Below are 27,272 nucleotides of genomic sequence, written 5' to 3' on the forward strand. Positions count from 1 at the left end.
CCTCCCTCCACCTTCTCGTAATTCTCCTGTCGGCTGGGACCTTTCATTCGGACCAAAATCCCTTACTTCTTGCGCCCAGCCAGCAGTTCGCCGATCCTCCATGTTCCGACGCAAATCAACATCTTTCGACAAACCTCTATCACGCGTGTGTTCCATCTCGGCCAGCCTCTCATCACGTTGGTTGACCTCGCCATCCATAACAACATCATCAGCCATCCCTCAGGGAGGAAAAGAACAAAATTTGTCTGAAAACCTAGGAAAACCCTAGTAGGTCTGCAAAAACCCTAGAGAGAATCTAGAGAGAGAAATTTCCCCAAAAGTTCAAAAGCTAGTTCCAAAAGCTTTGAAAGTTCTTTAATTATAAAGATGTTAATATTTTTTTATTTTTTTTTCATGTGATCTGCAACAGTACAACATTTGTGATGGATGATTGTGAATAATTCCCCGATCACAAGAAATAGGGAAAAATTTGAAGTCAAGAATAGTTGTATTTTTCCCATTTCTCCTTCTCGTCCGATTGTCATTTCTAAATAATTTTCTTTATCTCTACTGTGATTCTAAGCTTAATTATTAGAGCCTTAAGCTTAATTTTCGTAATAGATGTATTTTCCTTACCTCTAGACTATCTATAACTAGCCGACTCAAATCAAGAAGACAAATAGGCCGCTCCCGCAAAGTTAAATTTGTAACTTTATGATTATCAAGTCAAAAACATAACCATCATTGTGATTAGACACTATTTTTAAAGTCAGAAGTTGACATATTTTTTAAGTTAAGGCGCCATGATGATGGAAAGTCTGAACTTGATCTTTTATGCATACATGAAAACTAGAATCTGACATGTTGGTTGATTGCATGACTAACGATTTATTTTCACAGTAGCTCTAAGACCGAAATCCTATAAATTTAGAATTAGTTCGATAACCCGTACGAGCTTAGCTCAATGGTTTAGTGGGCAGTATTTGAAAGAAGAGACCAAGATTTAAATTTCGACAACAGCATTATGGAAATTATGTCCAACGTAAACAAATTCCTTGTATGCACCGCATTTGTCCCTGTCTGAACCATTAAGTCACTACTCCGTATATAATAACAACTCCGGTTGTTCTCAAAAAAAAAAAAAAAAAAACTCCGGTAGGCGTTGGTCAGTTGCTGCCCATACTCCTGAACAGAAAGGGACATAGTTTATCGGAATCTTAGCAAATTTTGCTGCGTTCACACTACGTGTAAAAGAAGATTCCAAATTAGCGATAAATTGCACACTGCTCAAAGATAGAACTCCATAAATTGCACACGAGTCGAGGTAAAACCTGTGCTACGTGTCAACATCTCAATACTCCAACTTCATCACAACTACAAATACTTTGACACGTGTAAATCTGCTCTGGATAGGGATAAACTCATATAGACAGTACTGACTCCCCCACCACCCCATTATTATTTTTTTTTTTAGAAAAAATAATCCTTTTTCGGAGTTTATATTACGTCAATTCAAATTAAATAATTATATCCTTTTATATAACTTTACTTTTTTAACTGATAAGATCAATAAATTAATAAATAATTAATGAGTATAAAAATTATGACATTTGTCATGAGTTATACTCCGTATTATTTAGCTTAACATTTTGTACACAAATTTGGTTAACATATTAATCTTTTGAAACTCACATGAACAGCTCAGTAATAACAATTAATTTAGACAATGATTATATGTCAATTTTTTATATGATTTTATATGGCAACAAACTCAAGAATTCACCTTGCCAAATTTTGCACACTATGTGTATAGAATCGGGTTACATGGACTAAATATTTTCTGCATCTAATACGACAATATATGATTCGTATTTAATTAATAAATAAATTTCTTAACGCGAGATAAGGTTAGCCAATTTATGATAATCAATGAATAATTTTTTTTATTGGCACATTATATAGTGAAAAAAAATTAATAATTTACCACAAGATTTCAAGTTCGATCCTAAGTGATAATACATGACCTATTAGTATTTTTAGTTTGAGTCGGTAAGCTATGAATTAGTTTACCTTCTTGTGATCTTTTGTCGGCTAGAGTCACAACTCACAAGACAAAGATTATCCAGTATACATCCTAGCGTAGTGACTGCTAATTTTTTTCGTAACACACCAAAAATATTACTTTCCATTTAGTACCACCTTTTGCCACTCCTTGAAGATACACGCCAAAAAAAAAAAAAAAAAAAAAAAAAAAAAGGAAAAAGTACCCTTAAAGTTGAGCTATATATTTATTTGGCACGAGTACAATTTACCAACAAATTTCAATAACAAATTCACAACCAGTAAAAAAATTAATACATACAGAAAATATCATATACATTTTCAATAATTTATTATCAAGTTATCGAATAGCTCTTATATAAAAAACATCAATACTAACTTTTAAGAAAAGCACTACCTAATATACATAAACTAGCTAATTTATTCATTACTGAAATGCTCTACAAGGATATATAGCAACCCGCTACCTAATGTATATATATATATATATATATATATATATATATATATATATATATATATATATATATATATATATATATAATCGCACTCAGGTGCGAATGCTTCGCCCAGGCGCAAAATAGGAATGAATTCTGTTCGTCCACGTGTCCAGATCTAATGGATGAGAAACACTGATTTTTTAAAAAATGCGGTGGCATTTTCGTAAATAATTGAACATCGAAGTGCAAGTAAAATGTAATACAAGTGCATGTAAAATGTATTATAGGTGCAAGTAAAAATTTACATTGAGCATCAATACTTAGTTGCACCTATAGTTCTAAGTAGTTGCACCTATAGTTCTAAGTAGTTGCACACATAGTTATAAGTAGTTGCACACATAGTTATAAGTAGTTGCACCTATAGTTATAAGTAGTTGCACCTATAGTTATAAATAGTTGCACATATAGTTATAAGCACACCCAGGTGCATGAATGTTTGCGAAAAGTGAATGCTAACAAGGTAAAATTACATGCACTTATAGGTGAAAGTAGGTGCACCTATAGTTATAAGTAGTTGCACCTATAGTTATAAATAGTTGCACATATAGTTATAAGCACACCCAGGTGCATGAATGTTTGCGGAAAGTGAATGCTAACAAGGCAAAATTACATGCACTTATAGGTGAAAGTAGGTGCACTTGTAAGTGATTTTACTTGCACTTCGATGTTCAATTATTTACGAAAATGCCACCGCGTTTTCTTTTTAAGTTATAAAGTTATTAGATCTGGACACGTGTCGCGCGCTGATTCGTTCGCATTTCCTTCCTGAGCACTTATTCGCACCTGAGTGCATCCCTATATATATATATATATATATATATATATATATATATATATATATATATATATAATTAGGTTCTGATGCGGTTAGGGTGCCCAGGTGCGGTTGTGCGGTTTAATTTGGGTCATTCATCTTGCTTAAATCAACGTCTAGAATTACCAAAAAAAAATTTTAAAAATGCGGTGGAAATTTTGTAATTTTTGCAACTAGGTCAAAATTAAGGTGAGCGGTGCTGTGATTAATGTCCGTGAGTTTTGTATATAAGATGCGTGAGTCTTGTGCGTAAGGTGCGTGAGTTTTGTGCTTAATGTGCGTGGGGTTGTGCTTAATGTGAGTAGTTGTTAAAACTTAAAGTGTGGGCTTTTGTGCTTAAGGTGCGTGAGATTTGTTCTTAATGTGAGTTGAGTTTGTGCTTAATGTGCGTAGGGTTTGTGCTTAATGTGTGTGAGGTTAGTGATTAATGTCAGTAGTTGTTGAAACTTAAGGTTTGTGAGTTAATACTTAAAGTGCGTGAGTTTTGTGCTTAATGTAGTGCGTGAGGTTGTGCTTAATGTGCGTGGGTTTTGTACTTAATGTGCGTGACTTTGTGCTTAATGTGAGACATTTTAAAATCTTAAGTGTGTGAGTTTTGTGCTCAAAGTGCTTTGTTCTGTGCTTAATGTGCTTGGATTTTGTACTTAAGGTGAGTGATTTGTGTTCTTAAGGTGCTTTGTTTGTGGACTTAATGTCCGTGGTGATTTGTGTATTTAAGATGCGCCATGTTAATAATTAAGGTGCTTAATTTGTTTGTGGAAGTCATCCCCGCACTTGAACCCTTCCCTATATATATATATATATATATATATATATATATATATATATATATATATATATATATATATATATATATATATATATATATATATATATATATATAATACGGTTCAAATGCGGATGATGTGTTCAGGTGCGAACGTGGGGTGAGATGAGAGCTATTGATCTTGTCAAGAATAACGTTCAGGATTAACAAAGATTAAAAAAAATGCGGTGTCAATTTGGTCTTTTTGCATCTAGGTCAAATTTAAGGTGCATGATTTTTCTTCAAAGGTGCGTGGTTTTTGTGTTTAAGGTGCGTGGTTTTTGTCATGTGTGCTTAAGGTGCGTTAGTTGTTGAAACTTAAGTGCGTCGGTCTAAAGCTTTAGGTGCGTGGTTTGTGTGCTTAAGGTGCGTTAGTTGTTGAAACTTATGGTGCGTCGGCCTAAAGCTTTAGGTGCGTGGTTTTCCTTCTTAAGGTACGTTGTTATTTTTTATTTTTTTTTTCATTCTTAAGGTGCGTTATTTTCCTTCTTAATGTGTGTCAGTCTAAAACTTAAGGTGCGTGAGTTTGTTTCTTAAGGTGCGTTGTTTTCATTTTTTAAGGTGCACCATTTTTACTATTTTTTTCACTCAACGGTATAGTGGTGTTTTTCAGTTTTGGTCCCCAAGTTCAAAATAATCTGATCTAGGTTTTGTTGTTTTAAATTATCTACTTCAAAAGAAAAAAAAAATATGATAGCAATATAATAACAAATAGTAGAGTTGTTATCTTTTGAGTAAACCTGAAGAAGATGGATGCATTAATTGAGGACGCACGTTTTTTTTTAAGATTTGATCAACGGCTCAAATCTAACCCCATCTTTCACCTGGGAGCATCTCCGCAACACCAGAACTCATATATATATATATATATATATATATATATATATATATATATATATATATATATATATATATGTGTGTGTGTGTGTGTGTGTGTGTGTGTGTGTGTGTGTGTGTGTGTGTGTGTGTGTGTGTGTGTGTGCGCGCGCGCTTAGGATTAATGATAACACACCCCCATAACACACACCCTATGAGAAAACTAAGAACAAATCTCAGCTTTACATCTGTAAAAATTCAACGAATCTGATCAAATTTAAAAAAAAAAAAAAAGATGCGGTGACATTTTCGTAATTATCATCAACTTCACCATGCAAACTTTAACACTTAAATATGCAATCTTTAACAACTAAATATGCAAACTTGGTAAATTTTATAAAATCAATGAAAAAATTAAATTTTCAATCTAAACCAAAAATGTTAAATCATAAGTAGTAAAAAGTGAACTACAAAAAAAATAAATAAAACCAAAAACTAAGTCATAAACTCTAAAATCGAAATCCTAAATGCAATGCACTTTCGCATTTTTGCAAATGCAATCTTTTAATACTAAATACGCAAAATGTTAATACTAAATCTGCAAACCTTGAAAAGTCTAAAAATTGCAAATTTTGGTGTTCAAGTTTACATAGTAAAGTTGGTGATAATTACAAAAACGTCACCACATTTTATTTTAAATATGATGATCTGGTGCTTTCAATTTTTCCAGATGTAAGATTGAGATTGATTTTTAATTTTCTCCTAAGGACTTGTTCTCATACATACATACATACATGTATGTATGTATGTATGAATAAATTAGATTATATATATATATATATATATATATATATATATATATATATATAATTTATTCATCTACTTCACTAACAACCTAGTTGGTTCACATAATAAATTTTAACAGAATAGGAATTCTATTCCATATGAATATAATTGGTAAGGAATAGAATATAAATTATATTCTATTATTTGGTTCACTGAAAGCATATATAGTTTAGAAATGAGATTTTATTGTTTGGTTCGTTTAAGATATAAAAATAAAATAAGTTCGTCAAAAGACACAAATACACAACAAACAAACAAAAAAAAATCGAGTCAGTAGCTTTCAAAAAAAAAAAGAAAACACATTAAGAATAAAACAAAATATTGTAAGTATATAAGAAATCAAGTACACTGTACAAGTTATTACATTTAACATATGAGAATCACTTCCTATGTGAGAACTTGTGGACAAATCAAAACTATTGATCAGCAAGATCTGATGGATGAGAAATCAAGTAAAAAATGAGCGGAGTTATTTTAATAAATATTACAAATTTTTATAATGAGCGGGGTTATTTTCATAAATATTACAATTTTTTATAATGAGCGGGGTTATTTTCATAAATATTACGAAATTTTGTTTATTTTCAACCGTTAGATCTACTAGATCAATGGTTTAGATTTGTCACACGTTTTCACCTGATTATGGACACACACACACACACACACACACACACACACACACACACACACACACACACACACACACACACACACACACACATATATATATATATATATATATATAAGTGAGTTTAAATGAGAACAACCCCTCGTGTAAAAAAAACACCCATTAGAGTTTATCAGTTGTTGAAGATTTTAGTAAAAATACGCGACCAATTTTATAATGAATATGCTACATCTACTCCCAAACTCTAATATCAACTTTTACTCACACCCTCTTACTATTGATGCAAACAATTTTGGTAGGGCCCACATTTTGAAAAGAGTCATACTACATGTACTCCCAAATCTTACTTCCTCAATTTGATTCTCTAATGTAGCGAGCTCGAGCTCTAATAAGCTAGTTTTTTTTTCATGTGGGTCCCAATAAGTGTCTACATCAAAGTTTTGTGTTTGGGAGTAAAAGTTAGGAGTAAAAAATGATAGTACACATAACATTTTCCTTTTGAATTGAAAATGCTTTATCATAACTTGTCATCTGAGGATTAAAAAGTGATGGAGTAGGAACTAAGAGTATGTATAGTAAAACGTACTGTAATTTATAATTATTATACAATTTTAAGTTTGTAATGTTTATAAAATTGGCTCGATCTTTTTCGTTTTTTAGCAACCATAACCGCTGTTTATCCAAATGGATGTATGATATTAGTCATCATTTTTTACCTGATAGTTTGTTCTCAAATGAATTCTCTCATATATATATTTTGATGAACTCCCAAACATTGTCAATTTTATAATTATTATAAACTTTGAAGTTTATACTATTTATAAAACAACATCCTGCTATTTTTCTCCTTATTTTTTTTAGCAATCTCCAATCACTAATCTACCCAAATGAATATATCAGATCAATCATCATTTTTTTTTTTACTTCTAACTTTTACTCACACACACAAAATCTTGATGTAAAGATTTATAGTGAGACCCACATAAAAAAGTAGTTTATTAATACCTGCCACATCAGGAAATAAAATTTAGATAGTAAAATTTGAAAATTCATATAGTAGAACTATGTAAAACACGCATTTCTCTCTCTCTCTCAAATGGATGACTACTATTATACATTTAAAATTAACAATAATATCACCATCATAAAAAGTGTGTAATAATTGAATAAATTAAACACATTGATGTAACTACTAACTACTATATTATTATTATTAAATTAAATTAAGAACTTAATATATTATTAATACATTAACACTCAATGAATTGTAATGATTACAGTTAGAAAAACACAAAAGTTTTATGTAATTTTCAATCATCCCACCACTAGAATTTGATTCTGTGACCTTTCTTCAAAAATTACAGAGATGCAGTTTGTTATTATGTTAATTAATTATACATATATATATATATATATATATATATATATATATATAGGGACGGAGCCAGAAAATATGTTGAGGGGGGGGGGGGGGGGGGGGGCAAAGAAGTAAGGATGGATTCAATGGCGGATTCAGAAATTCTTTTTTGTGAGGGAAAAAAATTAAAATAAAAGAGAAAGTTTAAAAAAAATGAAATACTTAAAAAGTATAACAATAAATATTGTTGGATATAGCGAAAAATAAAACATATTAAAACTTTATAAAAATATTTATAACAAAATATGAAACATAATTAATTTGATAAAATAATTCGAATATAACACATTATAAATTACACATTCCATTATTAATATAAAGAAAGTTATAATGGAAGTTATATATATCATGCCAAAATTTAATTGTGTTAATAAAAAAAGTGAAGAAGACTGTGACATTGTCAATGCAAAGACTCGAACCTAGGCCATTCTAAAACTCATACACATTAGCTACCACATTGTCTATCACAGCTTTTGTTTATATAATTTGTTTTATAATACTTATATGAATAATGTACTATATATACATATTATATACAATATAGGGTAGGGGTGGGGTGGGGTGAGGGGGGGCAGCTGACCCCCCTGCCCCCCTCTGGCTCCGTCTATGTATATATATATATATATATATTCATCTGCCTTAACTTTACCTATAATTTATTTGCTATTTATTAATTAGATCAAATTTAAGTTTTCTTTTTTTCAATGATTTACTTTAAAATTTTTATACAACTATAAATAGAGCTTTTGTATTTAATAATACTTGTAATATAATATTAAATATAAAAAAAATTATAGTTAATATTAATTTAAATATTTTAAAAATTAAATGATAAAAAAATTTAAACAAAATTTTGTTAATGAATCAAGCATATAAAATGTAACTCAATAATTTGGAATAGTTGATAATCAAAGTATTAATATGTGCACCATGATTTAATAATTTGCACCATGTAAGCAGACGTGATTTGGGCTAAATCTGAATTAGTGATATTATATATGACAAAAACATATCAATTTATCTGAAGGATAACATAAAAATATATTCTCTGTTTAACCAAAATGATAAATAAAATAAAATATATTTACGTGTTTTTCTTTCTTACGTGGATATTCATAAAACTGCGTGCGCGAGGATCGGGATGACCCACCTTTGTTACTATAAATAGGTGTCCCATTTCGTGAATCTCAAAGTGTTCACCATACGACTGTCTTTTCGTACGCATTTCGTTTTCTCGTAACGTTACGCTAACAGAGGAAACTTTCTCTATGGATCCTTACCAGGTATCGCCGCTGTATTATCATCTGCGTTTGTTCATCGTGATGTTGATTTTTTTTTTTTTTTTTTTTCTGATTTTTGTGTTGTTCTGATTCAGTTAGTCAAAAGGCATTTGTTTATTTTTAATTTTTTTTTTTAAAAAAATATATTGAATCTGGTGAATTCCGATGCAGCACCGTCCGTCGAGCGCCTTCAATTCACCTTTCTGGACAACTAATTCTGGTGCTCCAGTTTGGAACAATAACTCATCCTTGACCGTCGGAACCAGAGGTATTAATTAATTAATTAATATATTGTACGGAGTACTATTTTTGCATCGCTATACTCTTCAGATTTTTGGTAGGTTTATCATGCGATGAATTCATGTCCAATAGAGCTTTGTTTCAGAATTTCAATGTTATGATTTCTTGTTATTATTATTATTTTTTAATTTTTTGTTCAGTGTTCCATGTATCACGTGTCATTTGGAATCCGAATAGATTTTGGTTAGGTAGTTGGTGTTAGGTTGCTAGCTTTCTTCTTCTTTGGATTAGGTTTGAATGTGATAATAGATGATACTTCAATTAGTTGGTATCTGTCCAGCTTTGTTTTCATTTGTTTGTTTGTTGTAAAAATGGGAAATTTAACTGTAAATACACAATGATTCTGGTAAGACTTGGACAAAATTTTGAACTCATTTCATTGCTTTACTCGATTAGGTTTTTTTGAAACAGTGATGCTGTGTTTGGATGGGTAGAAAGTGGGAGGAAAGAAAATTGGAGGAAGGAGTCTTACGTTTGAACCGAAAATGGGAGGCTGAGATTTACGAGTGAGAAATAGAGGGTGTGCATGTATTGAGAGGGAGAAATGAGTTTAAGTTGATGTACTGTGTTGTGATATATTGATATTTGTCAGGATATTAGGAGGAAAGGACTTTTCTATCCCCAATTTCTTTCTCCTTTATTTTATTTCTTATCCAAACAACAGGAACTATCCTACCCCATTTTGCTTCTGTTTTGTCCCCCTGTTTTCAACACATGACACATCCCAACACACTATAAATGAACTTAAACTTTTGATGCCACTAATAAGGAAGAAATTCAATGTGTTACAATTTATTTACTTGCTTTTGGCTTATTCTTTTTATTTTTTCCACATTACTTATGGGTAGTGGCTCTTTTGCCACCCATTAGACCCCCACCCTCTCATGATTTCTTACATTGTATCCAAGGCAAGAAAGAGAAACATTGCCTAATCTTCTTTTTCAGATATACCTGGCATGAAAAGTGCCATATCAATGGATTTTCATTTTCTTGAAAACCATGAATAGTACCTACTTCAATAGTATATTGCAATTGTGAAAATTACCTAGTAAATGAAACTGACGATCATCATTAGTAGTTATGCCAATGTTTTAGTTATGATTTTTCCTTCCATTTTCCAAAATTTCATTCTAAATACAAGTTTTGATCTTTCACCCCTGTCAAGCCAAGAATTTAACTGTGGTACTTTAACCTATCAATTTGTTTAGCATTTGCTTTTTCTGCTGGTTTAGAGGTTCTCAAGATGCTGGCAACTGGCAAGCTGATGCTAGTTCGTCAAATTCATCTATGTATTTGATTTTATTTTTTCACTGACTAATGAAATTCTGATGTTAACAGGGCCAATTCTCATTGAGGATTATCACTTGGTGGAGAAACTTGCTAATTTTGATCGTGAACGGATTCCAGAACGTGTTGTGCATGCCAGGGGTGCAAGTGCCAAGGGTTATTTTGAGGTCACTCATGATATTTCTCATCTCACCTGTGCTGATTTCCTTAGAGCTCCCGGGGTTCAGACACCTGTTATTGTTCGATTTTCCACAGTTATCCATGAAAGAGGAAGCCCAGAAACCCTCAGGGACCCTAGGGGCTTTGCTGTAAAGTTCTATACAAGAGAGGTATGCTGTAATTCAGTAGAAAAGTTTGAAGGCTTTTCTTTCATCTTTATTTATCTTGTTTCTCATGTTTAGCATTATTTTTGTAAATTCGTTGTTTTAGTGTATGTTAATGCTATTTGTTTTGTTGTGCAGGGTAACTTTGATTTGGTGGGTAACAATTTCCCTGTTTTCTTTATCCGTGATGGAATGAAGTTTCCTGACATGGTTCATGCCCTGAAACCGAATCCCAAGTCTCATATCCAGGAGAATTGGAGGATCCTTGATTTCTTCTCCCACCATCCAGAGAGTTTGCATATGTTCTCATTTTTATTTGATGATCTGGGTGTCCCACAAGATTACAGACACATGGAAGGTTCTGGTGTTAACACCTACACACTGATCAGCAAGGCTGGGAAGGTACATTATGTGAAGTTCCACTGGAAGCCAACTTGTGGAGTGAAGTGTTTGTTAGAGGAAGATTGTATTAAGGTTGGAGGTGCCAATCACAGCCATGCAACCAAGGATCTCTATGATTCTATTGCTGCTGGAAACTATCCTGAATGGAAGCTTTTTATTCAAACAATTGATCCTGACCATGAGGATAGGTTTGACTTTGATCCACTAGACGTTACCAAGACCTGGCCCGAGGACATCCTGCCCCTGCAGCCTGTGGGTCGCTTGGTTTTGAATAAGAATATTGACAACTTCTTTGCAGAGAATGAGCAGCTTGCATTTTGCCCAGCCATTGTGGTTCCTGGGGTCTATTATTCAGATGATAAGCTCCTCCAAACCCGAGTGTTCTCTTATGCTGATACTCAGCGACATCGTCTTGGTCCAAACTATCTACAGCTTCCTGTTAACGCTCCCGAGTGTGCTCATCACAACAATCACCATGATGGTTTTATGAATTTCATGCATAGAGACGAAGAGGTGCATTTCTTATTCATTTATGAGACACTTATTTCTCTGCATTCAGACATCTCATGTCCTAGCATTCTTACTACAGGTTAACTATTTCCCATCAAGGTATGATCCTTGTCGTCATGCTGAGCAGTACCCCATCCCTCCACGTATCTTGACAGGAAAGCGTGACAGGGTAGGTTGTTGCTTATGGTTGGATCCTTGGGTTATTTAAGAACTTGAACCTTCAAGCATGCTTTTATTTCGATATTGGTCACTCTCATGCAAGCCACTTGTATATTTAGCTCACCTATTTATGTAACTATAACGTGCAAAACATATAAGATTTATGTTGTACACATGGTATTTATTTATTTATTTATTTATTTATATTCAGTGCATCATTGAGAAGGAGAACAACTTCAAACAACCTGGTGAGAGATACAGGTCCTGGTCACCAGACAGGTAACATTTGCCCCTTGGCTTCTTTTCAGGCTTTATTCACTATATATTGATTAGATGAAATTAATTGGGTGATTCTATCATTTATCCAGGCAAGAAAGGTTTGTGTGTCGATGGGTTGATGCTTTGTCTGATCCCCGAGTCACCCACGAAATTCGCAGTATTTGGATTTCATACTGGACTCAGGTATGATCTTTCTTGCCACCATAACTACGCAATATGTGCCCACATAGCTCGTTATTTACTGTGTTTATGTGTTACTTGAACGCGATGCAGGCCGACAAGTCTCTTGGACAGAAGCTAGCTTCACGACTCAATGTGCGGCCAACAATGTGAAAGGTAACGTGCAGGGTAAAACGTTTGGTGAGGTCTTGATTGTGTATGGAGCACTGGGAAGCTTTTAATAATGTGCTCCGATTTACAGTAGCTGATTAGTTAATAAATTGTAATCATGTGTTGTACTGTTGTATTTTGTACCAAACAACTTTTAAGTTCTTTTGTTTTTTTTTTTTTTTTGAAGAAAAAACTTTTTAAGTTTTAATACTCCATTATTCAACTTTCTTCATCCTTATCGCCTGCGTTAATTAACTACTTTTCACTCTCTGTTCGTTGGTAGGAATATATCTAATTAAAGCACAGAATATGAATTTCCACAAGTGTATGCGCAAGGACAGTAGCTTTTTGAAGCCCCATTTTTTTTTTTTTTTATATTATAGATGACCTGTAAACTCTTTTGTCCAATTGTTACACAGTGGATCATGAGTATGGACCATGGTTCAAAACGATGTCTTTTATTTTAATGAAAGGAAATGGTTGTTGCGATAAATCAAATCTTTAGATTTCTATAGTGCATTGTCGTTATGTCTCCAAGCTCTAGTATAGTTGTTTTCTTTTCTTTTTGACGTCATTGTTGCAAGCCTAAAGCTTCATTAAGGTGATAATATTGTTATTTTGTAGGCAATGTTTCACTCTTTGCTAAAATGTATTCGAAAAACAAAGATAATGTTTTGCCATGTGAGTGTAAAACATGAACAATATGAATCCATTGTCACACATTGAATGCAACATAGACCATAATTGAATTTTCCATCTATCATTATTAATGGGAAAGTTTTTAAATGAAATTATTTTTCTACCTAGTCCACGTTGCTATATAGACCATGTTCTATAATAAAATTTGCCCTCTTTTATCTTTTCTTTCACACAAGTGTGGCCCAACCGACAATGGAAACAAACGATGTATTAGTTTAGAGTAGGATAGACATTGATCATTTGTGGATATCTTTCTTTAACTAAGAAAGGTCAACCACTTCGTGGTACTTTAAAAGCAATTGCAATGGTTGAGTTGGATTATATTGCAAGTTAAAGAAAAAATAAACAAACAAACAATAAGAGAGAGTGATCACCAGCTAAAGTGTCTAAGAAGCGTTATGTATGCCTTCTACTAAGCCACTACTAAAAAAGCGTTATGTGTGCCTCCCACTAGGCCACTACTAAAAAAAAAATCAGGTTTAAAAAAAAAAAAAAATCTCCACTAAAAATGCCCAAGTTAAAACCAACCAGGCAACTCTAAACCCTCTCCCGTATATACAAGAACAAGTGGAGTTTAGAGTTTTGAACGCATTTGGTTCAAATTATATTACATTATACTTAATAATTTGACTCATTATTTAGTTTTCAAAGACATGAACTCACTTAGGTTATGAGATTCTCAAGAATAATTTCTAATTTATTTTCGTTGCATCCCCAAAAAAATCTCATTCCTTCGAATTTCAAATAAATAATTTAATATTAGTGTAGTTGTTACATACCACAAGTAAAACACTAGTTTATTTTTATTTAAATTCATAATAATATAATTTCTTCAATTCTATACATCATATCTCGACACCCGGATAAAACACTAGCTAGTTTAAACAATTAAATTAACCAAAAGTGTGGTAGCTTTTATTGCATATATATATATATATATATATATATATATATATATATATATATATAATATTCTAGGTGCAGATGATGAGGAAGTGGGATGTAAGTTGGAAAATCCATTTAATTTGTATTTGGGACGGGGGTTCTACTTTCTATGTAAGAGTCCATTAGAAATCCCACGTTGGAGGCCTACGTATGGATGCATTATCGTTGACTGATGATGAGTAATGGCGCAATATATAATATATATAGCTTAGCATATCAAAACCACATTAAAGCTAAGCGATCGATCTAGCTGTCGTCTTTAATTTGATATGCTTAATTAATTGTATAGGTTTAATTTTAATTTGTATAGAAAATGGATTGGAGGGTTATGAAAATCTCCAACAACGTGATGCCTGATCCCCTCCACCCACCCATTATGCTTGGAGATTGGTGAGAGATAAAATGTAGAATGTGTCCCAATTAACCTATAAGACTCCAAATAATTCTGGTTGCTTAGTAAAGTAAAATTTATGAACTTATTTTGAGTTGGTTGACCAATTAAGCTGTGCTATGAGATAAATCAAGTATATTATATTATGACTCTTTTTATTGTATAGGTGGCAAATTGAATCAGTTGTTGATTGGTCCAGGTAAGATTAGAAATAGATGTAAATAGTGAACGATTTTTTTTATTTATTTATTTTTAGTTTAATGTTGAGGATTAAACTGAACAGCTTGACATATATTTAACTTTCGTCTTCAGTTGTAATGTCATTGATTAAGACAGAAAATAATGTTTAAGATTCAGATTGGTATGATTATTTAGCACCTAATCACACAATTATTGTTTAATGGATTCCAAATATAGGTTAATTGCATAGATTTTCAGATCATATATAATCTCTAAAAATAGAGAATCTTAAAATGTTATTAATTAATAATTATTAAGTTGAATTCAATAATTAATAGAAACTTGAACCAATATACTATATTATTAACGTGTTGACAAATTTGCCAAGGATTTTATGGTCCAATGTCATTGACAGGATAATTGGACAAGGTACTGGATCCGACTTGGTGCACTTGGTCTAACCCATTAATGCAATAATGACAGTCAAAGCAATCAATACGGACAGTGGCTAGCAATCAAGATCGAGTAAAGTAGGAGGAGGTGGAACAGTTCTTAGAGTCCAACGCATTACCGCCTCATCACAGAGTAGTTACTGAGGGACACTCTGATTCTTGTACTAAGACACTTAGCGATACAATCACTACTGGAAATTCTGAAATTTCCGACCACCTGAAAGTGATCTTAAATTAAGTCGAAAGCCTTGTTCCGACCACTTTTGGTATCCGGAAAAACCCTTGTTGCTATTTCCGACCATTTTTTACTTTCAACTTGATTTAAGATCACTTTCAGGTGGTCGGAAATTTAATAATTTCCAGTAGTGAATTGTCTCAATTCACTTGTACAAATATATTCCGATAACATATTTACCATAAGGCACCAAGTTGAACTTTTACATGGGAGATTGTGAGTTCAAGCCTCAGTGAGGTGTTATTGATTTTTTGTGCTTCAGATTCTTTTTGTTTTAAGAAATCATTTCTTTTTCAAAAATAGCGGCGTAGCAAAAGCAACAATCGTTATGCTATGGACCCGTGTCCAGCATGCATTGTGGACACAGTAACAGTGCCGTTAGTGGCACCGTTATCTTCCAGTTTTTTTTTTTTTTTTTTTTTTTTTTTTTTTTTTTTTTTTTTTTTTAAATTTCAGACCGCTTCGTTATAGGAGCATATGTTCATAATTGCATCACTATATGTTCATAATTGTAAGTTCATAATGTCAGAGCTCTGTGTTCATAATTCCATAATTCCATAACTGTACATTCATAATTCCATAACTGTACATTCATACTTTCATAACTGTACATTCATAATTCCATAACTGTACATTCATAATTCAATAATTGTAAATTCATAATTTTCGAAGCTCTATGTTCACAATTTTAGAGCTCTATGTTCACAATTTTAGAGCTCTATGTTCATAATTTTATCACTATATGTTCATAATTGTAAGTTCATAATGTCAGAGCTCTGTGTTCATAATTCCATAACTGTACATTCATACTTCCATAATTGTATATTCATAATTCAATAACTGTAAATTCATAATTTTCGAAACTCTATGTTCATAATTTTATCACTATATGTTCATAATTGTAAGTTCATAATGTCAGAGCTCTGTGTTCATAATTCCATAATTTCATAACTGTACATTCATAATTCCACAAACGAATAACGTCGTTAACAGCGAAACAAAATCAATTTTTTTTTTTAAAACTAGAATGTCACGTTTAATTTCCTTAAAAACCACGTCTTTTTAGACTCGTGTCCACAATGCATTGTAGACACGAGTCCACAACATAATTTGCGCAAAAACAATTAGGTTAACATGGATCCGCCAATCCGCTTCAATTTAATTCGCATCCACCAAAAGTACATAGATACATATCGGCTTAGAGCATCTCCAACGGACGCCAAATCTCAACTCTAAAACACCATCGCAGCAAATTTCTGTCTCCAATGTGGGTTTGCATCACGCTATAACACCAAAGAAAATGGCGTTGATGAACAGTGCAGCGCTATATTGGCGCAGCACTGTTCATCTGCGCCAAATGAAAATGGAGGATGAAAATGACATTTTTGCCCTTGCTTCTTTTTATAATTCCAAATGTATCTTTATTTGTTTTATATGTAATCTTTTATTTCGTTAAATACTTATATTTAAACTTTGTATTATTAAATAAAAATTATACCATTTTAAAGATTTCATTGAGACGATCGAAACAAGACTAATATTGAATATATATTAATTAAATTTTCAAATACGTTAAATATAACTAGAACATAATATTGTGAAATTAATTAAATTTTCAAAAATATTGTTAAATTCGATTTTTTAAAATAATTAATGTTATAAAAAAATTAATATTAATAAAAATTGTTATTTACATTACAAATTATATTTTATATTAAACTAATTAAGTTCGAACTAAATTATATTAAACTAACTAAATTCGAACTAATAATTGAAAAATAAAATTATTTTAGTGTAAAAGTTTGGTGTTTTGGTGTAAATGAGTTGGAGATGAATACAATTTGGTGTGAGAATATGCTGAGAATATTCTTTTTAATGTGACATTTGCTGAAAAAATTTGATATTTTAGAGTTGAATAGGTTGGAGATGCTCTTAGTGAAAATCCACCAATAACGTATTGGATGTGAATTTAGCTTTCTACAATCTGCTACCAAAACGATTATACACTCTTTTATTCTTTTTTTTTTTTTTTTCACACTTAATTTATGCATATATTAAAGTAAGGAAAAATTGTAATTTATATCCTTTCGTATAATATGTCAATTATATATCAATGTCGTCCCTGAATTATTAATTATATAAATGTTGTCCCTCAATTTTCAAAATGATACATATATTGTCCCTCCCGTACCGTATGAGAGGGGCAATATATGTACTGTTTTGAAAAATGAAGGGCAACATACGGGAGGATACTATATGTACTGTTTTGAAAATTGAGAGGCAACATACAGGAGGACACTATATGTACCGTTTTGAAAATTGAGGGGCAACATTTATCCCACTAATAATTAATTTAGGGGTGAAATTGAAAATTGACATATTATGGAGCACATAAATTACAATTTTCTCTTAAATTAAATTTTTTTTTTCCAATTACTTTGACACACAAAGCTTACTGAAGAGTAGAGTTGTCAAAATGGACTTAGCCCGCCGGATTAGTCCATCCGGCCCCGCCAAAAAGCCAAGACGAACTTTGAATTTTATGACACGTATTTTGACTGGCATTTTAGCCCGTTTCACCAAAATAGCGAACTTTGGCGAGTTCTGCTCTGTCAGCTCGTTTCAATAGCTCTACCGATCGAGTATGAACCTTGATCATGACTCGAAAATTCTATCATTCCAAGACATACTTATCAACACTTTTATGTTAAAGTCAATTACAATTAGTTTGTTGTATTTGAAAAGAAAGCAAACTTTTGTGAAACGTAATCAATTTTATTGCTTAATTATGATCGTGACTTACAACGACATCCCTTTCTTGTTCTGTTTATTGCTTACGCATTTCTACATTATCAATCTAGATATTATCTGATCTCTGACTTTAGCTTTAAATAGCTAGGCACATTATGGCACCAATATTTAATTTGCACGTACACTTTATCCCATTTGACATTATATTTATAATAGGTTATTATTATTATTATTATTATTATTATTATTATTATTATTATTATTATTATTATTATTATTATTATTATTTTAATTTTTGTTTTTATTCAACAGGAGTGGGGAATGGGGGATTCCTTACCAAACAAACCTACACACAAAAAAAAAAAAAAAAAAAACAAAAAAAAAAAAACAAAACAAAACAAAACGTACATTGTTTTTTTTTTTTTTTTTTCAGACGCAAATTGTATTTAATTAATTAATAGGAGTGTGAAAGAACAACGATCGCAAATTGTATTTAATAAAAATTGGACGACTATGTGCGTCCGTTGTTAAATTCTCTCAGAACGGACGTAGATAATCTATAAATTTTTTAAAAAATAAAAGAAAAATAATTTTGAACTTTTAATTACAAAACTGTTACGGCCTCACTTTATGTGTATGATTTTATTACACCAAACGCAAATTGTCAGAATTTTATGGTCATCTTTTAACTCGTGAAAAGGTAAAAATTGAGTAATCTAGAAATGCCCACAAAAATACACAAATCAATCCTCCATGAACCAACTATATATATATAAGACTCAGTCATGCATGCTTAATAGATGAACCAGCTAGGAAATTAGTTGTTATATCCTGCTCATGAGTCATGATAGATATGAACTAGTTATTACACATCCTATTGTACTTTAATTTGTTGACACATCTCATGATTATTAAAAAAAAAAATATCTTCTTCATTTTCTTGATCGAGTATCCATGGATAGTCAACTTTTCCACGAGTTCTTAATGAATTTAATCCATATATTAGTTAAATATAATACACAAGATAATTTAATACAATAATGACATGTTATGTATTAGATGTATTCATGTAGCTTTACTCATAGGTATAGATATATGCATAAGAGTTATAGTAGGTTTCCCTGCAAATTTTGCTCTATTGTTAATATTATTTTTGGATCATAAGAGAACTCTAAGTACGAGAATTATGCTTTATCCATTTACAACTCTTTTCAAGATTATTTTCAATATTCTTGATGGTGTGACTGATTGATATTATTATTATTGTTGTTGTTGTTGTTACACTTTTTTTACAGAACTTTTCAATCGATCATAAGATATACAAAAAACAGTTGAGGTGTCAATGGGCAAATTATGTTGTGGAACAGTGTCCACCTTGCGGCAAATTATGTTGTGAAATGGTGTCCACCTTGCAAGATGATGACGATTCCAAAATTGTTCATAATTATGAATATATAGTTCCAAAATTATAGTTCTATAATTATGAATATAGAGTTGTGAACATAATTATGAACATATAGTTCTGTAATTATGAATATAGAGATTCAATAATTGTGAATATGAAGTTTAAAAATTATGAATATATAACTTTATAATTATGGACATATAATTTAATAATTATGAACATAGAGTTTTGTAATTGTGAATATAGAGTTCAATAGTTATGAATATGAAGTTCAAAAATTATGAATATATAGCTTTATAATTATGAACATATAGTTAAGTAATTATGAACATAGAACCACAACATAACGATTGGTGTCAATGTGGGTTGGCCCGCCCTATCACGGGTTGCAATTTTTACGGGCCTATGACATGTGAAGCCTACGAATTAGAAGTCTTCAATCCTAGCCCGCCTCATGCGGGCTCATGGGCCCTGCGGACCAACTTAAAAAAGAATATTATAGTATTATTCTATATTATAATAATATAATTTAACTTAAGGGTGTGTTTGAAAACCCGAAAAATAATTTCTGGAAATCATTTTCCGAGTTTTTGGTGTTTGGCTAGGCAGGAAAATAAGAAGTCAAAGGAAAATCACTTGCAGTCAATGCAAAACAACCCCATTCTTCCGGAAAATGACTTCCCCTTTTTTATGGGGGAAGTCATTTTCCAAGTGCACTGTTCACGCCTGTTCTCTCTGCCCTCACGCTTGTTCTCTCTGCTATCTCCACAAGCTGCTAGTGAATTGCGTTCGCATGGGCCGATTCGCCATCGTCGGAATCGGAGTGACGCCTTTGCCGCCTCTGTTCTCCCGTTCGCCGCCTCTGCGTCGCCTCCGTCGCCTTCTCCCTCATCGACTGCGCTGCCCCCATAGCCTTCTCTTTTGCAGTCTGCGCCATCCTCAAAGCCTTCTCCTTCGTCGTCTCCATCCCAGAGCATCCTTCGCCGACTGATTCTTCGAGGTAGATCAAGTACAGTGGCGGAAATCGAATTTGGGGAAAGTCGAAATTCATGACCCGATCTTTTGCAGTCTGCGCCGTCCTCGAATCCATGACCCGATCGTTAATCAGACACCGGCGAGTTCTCCGGATGTTGGCACCCAGTCAGCGAATTGAGGAGGCGGACAAAGAAATCAGTGATGGCGGTGGTCCGGACGTTGGCACCCAGCCTGCAAATTGAGGAGGTGGACAAAGAAATCAGTGATGGCGGTGGTCTTTGTTCGCCTGTGGCTGCTGTTTCTAGTCCATGGGAATTTCTGGCAATTGCCATGAGAATATTATTAGTCCAATTTTCAATAATTTAGTGTGGATGAACATGAGATTAATTTCAATTTGAGAGACAAGATTTTGCTGTGATTTTGTTTTGGTTTATTACTTTAAATTGAAATTTTATTTTGGTTTTTATATTTTAATTATACAATTCTACTCATTTTCCAGAAAATGAACCAAACACATAAACACAATTTTCTATTGTGCATCCAAACACCGGAAAAGAAAATATTTTTAGAAACTGACTCATTTTTCAGAAGTCAATTTTCTGCTTTCCAAACAGACCCTAAATATAAAATATTAAAATTTTTCGTGTTTAAAAATAAAATATTTAATTTTAATTTTTGTAAAATATTTTGTGTGAATGCACGTGCATATATATATATATATATATATATATATATATATATATATATATATATATATATATATATATATATATATATAGGGAAGGGTTCATGTGCGAATATAGCTTCCCGTGCGGTTGTGCGGTTAGATTTGAGTTGTTCATCAAATCTAGATCAACGGCTCAAATCAATGAAAATTAAAAAAAAAAAAAAGTGTGTCTGGAAGAAAGCCACGCACCTTTAAGTGTTAGATTTTAAGCACAAACCCACGCACATTAAGTACAAAACCCACGCACATTAAGCACAATCTCACGCACATTAAGCACAAAACCCACGCATTTAAGTATTAACTCACAAACCTTAAGTTTCAACAACTACTGACATTAAGCACAAACTCACGCACATTAAGTACAAAACCCACGCACATTAAGCACAATCTCACGCACATTAAGTACAAAACTCACGCACATTAAGCACAATCTCACGCACATTAAGCACAAAAACCACGCACTTTAAGTATTAACTCACAGATTTTAAGTTTCAACAATTACTGACATTAATCACCAACCTCACACACATTAAGCACAAACCCTCGCAAATTAAGCACAAACTCCACTCACATTAAGAACAAATCTCACGCACCTTAAACACAAAAGCCCACACTTTAAGTTTTACCAACTACTCACATTAAGCACAACCCCCGCGCACATTAAGCACAAAACTCACGCACCTTATGCACAAGACTCACGCATCTTATATACAAAACTCAAGCACATTAATCACAGAACCGCTCACATTAATTTTGACCTAGATTCAAAAATTACAAAATTGCCACCGCGTTTTTTAAAAATTTTTTTGGTAATTCTAGACGTTAATTTAAGCGCGATGAATGACCCAGATTAAATCGCACAACCGCACCTCGGCATCCTAACCGCAACAGAACCTAATTCTATATATATATATATATATATATATATATATATATATATATATATATATATATATATGTGTGTGTGTGTGTGTGTGTGTGTGTGTGTGTGTGTGTGTGTGTGTGTGTGTGTGTGCGCGTGCGTGCGTGCGTGTGCGTGTGCGTGCGTGCGTGCGTGAGTGTGTGTGTGTGCGTGTGTGCGCGTGCGCGCGTTTAATGTGAGTAGTTGTTAAAACTTAAAGTGTGGGCTTTTGTGCTTAAAGTGCGTGAGATTTGTTCTTAATGTGAGTGGAGTTTGTGCTTAATGTGCGTAGGGTTTGTGCTTAATGTGTGTGAGGTTAGTGATTAATGTCAGTAGTTGAGTCTGTGAGTTAATACTTAAAGTGTGTGAGTTTTGTCCTTAATGTGCGTGAGGTTATGTTAATGTGCGTGAGGTTGTGCTTAATGTGCGTGGGTTTTGTACTTAATGTGCGTGAAGTTGTGCTTAATGTGCGTGGGTTTTGTACTTAATGTGCATGAGTTTGTGCTTAATGTGAGACATTTTAAAATCTTAAGTGTGTGAGTTTTGTGCTCAACGTGCTTTGTTCTGTGCTTAATGTGCTTGGGTTTTGTACTTAAGGTGAGTGATTTGTGTTCTTAAGGTGCTTTGTTTGTGGACTTAAGGTGCGTGGTGATTTGTGTATTTAAGATGCGCCATGCTAATAATTAAGGTGCGTCCAACCGCACAACCGCATAGGAAGTCATCCCCGCACCTGAACCCTTCCCTCTCTCTCTCTCTCTCTCTCTCTCTCTCTCTCTCTATATATATATATATATATATATATATATAGGTTCTGGTGCTGTTGGCAGCCCCATGTGCGGTTGTGTGGTGAGAGGAGAGCCATTGATTTTGTTTAGATCAACGTTTAGGATTACAGTAATTTAAAAATAAAAAAAAAAAAAGCGGTGGCAATTTGGTAATTTTTGTAACTAGGTCAAATTTAAGGTGCGTGAGTTCTGTACTTAATGTGCGTGGGTTTTGTGCTTAAGTTGCGTGAGTTTGTACTTAATGTGCGTTGTGTTTCTTCTTCGCGCACCTTCTTTGTGAGTCACGGGTAGTTCAAACCCTCAAGAAGAATAAAACTTTTGAACTGATGGGTGGTTCAGACCCTCAAGAAGAACAAAATTTTTGAACTAATGAGTGGTTCAGACCCACAAAAACAAAACTTAAGGTGCGTGAGTTTTGTGCTTAATGTGCATGAGTTTTGTGCTTAATGTGCGTCGTGCTTCTTCTTCGCACCTTCTCTGTGAGAAAAAATTTTTGAACTAATGGGTGGTTTAGACCCTCAAGAAGAACAAAACTTTTGAACTGATGGATGGTTTAGACCTGCAAGAACAAAACTTTTGAATAAAACTTTCTTCTAGACAAGCGTTTTTTTTAATGCTTAAAGTGCGCGTCAACCGCACAACTGCACGGGAAGCTTTTACCGCACTTGAACCCTTCCCTATATATATATATATATATATATATATATAGAGAGAGAGAGAGAGAGAGAGAGAGAGAGAGAGTGAGAGAGAGAACTGGTGGGTTGGCCCGAGACCTGCATTTTTGTGGGTCAAAAATTTTAGGTTATAACCCGTCTCACTATGGGACGGTTTAGGGTTGACTTGTGAGTTTTGGTCCACTTTGACATGCTTAAAAATTAGGATAAAACTTGGTGAGATATGTAGTATTTTTCATATGCATAAAATATACGACACATTTAAGAACATGTTATGACTTTACTTAATTAAATAAGTGGTAGAGACTGGTAGGTCCTAATCTTTAAGTTTGCCTTGATGGAATCGTGTCAGAAAGAAGCTTAGTTATAACTTTGCATTAATTAATTATTAGTTTGATGGATATTAATATTTCAATAAATAAATACAAAATAGGTACCTCTATGACTCTTCTAAATGGAAGGTCACAGATTCAAATTCCAGTAAAATAATGTCTTTTTGTGTTTCAATATGTTAAGAAAGTATGCATATATAAATTGACATATACTATATTGTAATAGAGTCAATAATATTAAAATAAATAAATATATAAAATACAAAATTGTTAGTTTAATTTTAGGATAATGCTACCTTAATAAAAGATTTTCATTGAACTAACTTTATCATCTAACTAATGTGAGTATGTGACTTTATGTAATTAATTCATGATGTGTTGATTAATTTATAAATAATAAACAATGTTACAAACATCACATAACACATCGAAATAGATGTTCATTTTAAAATCTATCCACAATAGAAGCTAAGTACTTTAAAGTCATGTTGCTATTGTCAAATAATTTTTTAATGCCATTATGTCAAATTCTCATTCAAAAATAATAATAATAATAATAATAATAATAATAATAATAATAATAATAATAATAATAATAATAATAATAATAAAAGGTATCATTATTGGGGATTGAGGGTAGGCCACCTATTTACTTAAAAAAAAATTATCTCGAAAGAGGTGGTCTAAGTGGGTGAAGTGATTCTTGTACTTAAAAGTTAAGTCACGAGTTTGATTATTGCAAACATCTCTCGGTCTGATTTAACATTCTCTTTTCAATACCCTACTCTTTTGATTGAGTTTATCGCACAAGATCTTTAACAGTGTGGTTGTAGATTTTCCTTGTGCTCTTGTCGATCACCTAAAAATAACTAAATAACATGACAATAATATTTTTGTTTATTTCTATTGGAATGGAGGAACTCAAAAGAATTTACATAGCTAGCTATTTAGTCGTTGGCGCCAAAGTGGTACACCATCAAGATCATCATATACTACATCCAGAATCTCATCGGGAGAATTTGGCACAACATGCAAGCTTTTAGTGAGATTTTTGGCTCTTATCGCTAAGGCATTGGCAAGGCGATTCTGTCCCCGAACAACTAAGGATATTCTCCATTCATCAAACGTGTGTGCCTAAACTACTCTTTAAAAAAAAAAAAAAACTCATAATTTTTTAAAGTACTAAAAGTGATATTTGAGGCAGTGCATCTAAAAATGAAACTTTAATATACAAAAGTAAATAAATCTTAAAAAATTAAATAGTTAATACATTAAAAATAAACTTTCAGTATATTAAATAAGAATTTTACCCTAAAAAGAAAAAAGAATTTTATGTCATTGATCGGAGTTGGGAGGACTAATAAAAATGGGGCCATCGTTGTAACACTATGTAATGCTTATGTTGTGGTAACCTGTTTTCTAATGTATTCTCTCTTTCTACATAAGATTGTCTGCACACAGATTTATGTGAACTAATTCAATACAGTTTTAATAATGAATCAAATGGTATAATTTTAATCTTGTTGTAAAAAGATATATAGCCTCTTAATAAGTTTAAACATTACTTATATAAAAATATTTATGCACAAAACACTTCAATTAAATATCACATTAACTGCATTCAAAAAAAAAAAAATATCACATTAACTCGACTTAAATTGGAAATCAATTCAAAACAAAGTTTCAAAATAAACTCTCATATGTTATGTTTGCAATTTTTTCCAGCACACACTGCACGCCTGTTCATACTAAAATTGACAAAAAAGAAAAAAAAAAAAGAATGTATGCATAGAGAATATAAAAAATTATTATGTTTAACATAATTGATAAAAATAAAATACATACATCGTATCATATAAGTGTCACATACGAATGAAAAATTTCATGTCAATCTCCAACACATTGTCAATAGGATTTATAATTGTTAGGAAAATAATATTTCTGAAAAAATAACAAGCACAACAAACGAAAGGTTAAGGTTGTTAGTACGAGTAGCGAAACGCTATCTCCTTAAAATCTTATTTGCTACCTCACAAAGGTGCTAAAAGCATTGTAGTTTAGGTTTGCCAGGATAAAACATACAACGAATTAATGTTTAAACACTCAAACAGTTAAACTCAGTGAGCTAGAACAAGGGATGAACACAGAGAGTTTGAGGAAGAGGATGAGCAGAGTTTTGAGAGCGCGCTAAAAAAACGTAGGATTTTGTTATGTCTAAAATCTGCTACTCAACCAAGGTATATATATATATAGGAGAGATTGTATTCAATAGCATTAAATCTGACATTTATACTAATATTCAAATCAGTCTGTGTATTCAGTGGCCTGCAAGGCCAGCCACTATAGCCTGGATTTGATTTGCACCCCTGCGAGAGAGAGAGCTTCTATGCTATACAATTCAACATGCCTCTAAAAGGTTCTTGTATATATAGTGGTGTAAATTCCCTTGTTTTTCCACAATGTGGGACAAAGGCTACTTATAAGCCTTTCCACGTTCATTTCTCAACTCAAATAGGTCTACTTTAATAATCAATTTCTCATTCACACATTATTCGTTTTAAGCGTACAATATATCAATCTCTTCAATTCGTCTCACTACGAAAAACCCAAATTCACTTTGACCCGACCCAAATCGAAAGTAGATCTCACATATATTTATACCACAAAATAATCACTTTCAATGCCATTTTATACTATTTTTCTAATAATAATAACTATCACAGGGGATCCGTGTTGATCATATGTATCAAAATCTATCATACTACTATTAGTTTAAACATAATAAGGGTTTGTTTGGTTCGGACATGGGAATCGAAATCAGAATTAAAGTCAAATACTTGGTAACTGAAATGGGTTCTGGTGAAAGTATTTTGCATGTTTGGTAGTAGGGTGGAATTGAAATGATTACTAATAGTGATGTTTGGTTATGTATGACCCTATAATCAGAATAAATGTTTTTAAAATACAAAATCAAAAAATCAAGACAATTGATCTTAAGAGTGGGGATGAAGTGAGTAGCTAACACAATGAGGAAGCCGATGACGTGATGAGAGATGAGTGAGGAGGTGGCAAAATGAGTCTATT

The 27,272-nt window shown here is 32.5% G+C and overlaps 1 protein-coding gene across 1 annotated transcript; it reads left to right on the plus strand.

Annotated features, from left to right (window-relative positions):
- The first annotated feature begins 9,041 nt into the window (after positions 1-9,041).
- Positions 9,042-12,835, plus strand: LOC109182158 (catalase isozyme 3). Its single transcript, XM_019332243.1, has 8 exons — positions 9,042-9,149; positions 9,318-9,414; positions 10,785-11,062; positions 11,195-11,971; positions 12,048-12,137; positions 12,339-12,406; positions 12,496-12,589; positions 12,680-12,835. Exons 1-8 carry the CDS (start codon positions 9,135-9,137, stop codon positions 12,737-12,739), a joined length of 1,479 nt encoding a protein of 492 aa, XP_019187788.1. The 5' UTR covers positions 9,042-9,134; the 3' UTR covers positions 12,740-12,835.
- Positions 12,836-27,272: the final 14,437 nt, after the last annotated feature.

The sequence above is a fragment of the Ipomoea nil genome, unplaced genomic scaffold (genome assembly GCF_001879475.1).
Source record: "Ipomoea nil cultivar Tokyo-kokei standard unplaced genomic scaffold, Asagao_1.1 scaffold1043, whole genome shotgun sequence".
Taxonomy (NCBI): domain Eukaryota; kingdom Viridiplantae; phylum Streptophyta; class Magnoliopsida; order Solanales; family Convolvulaceae; genus Ipomoea; species Ipomoea nil.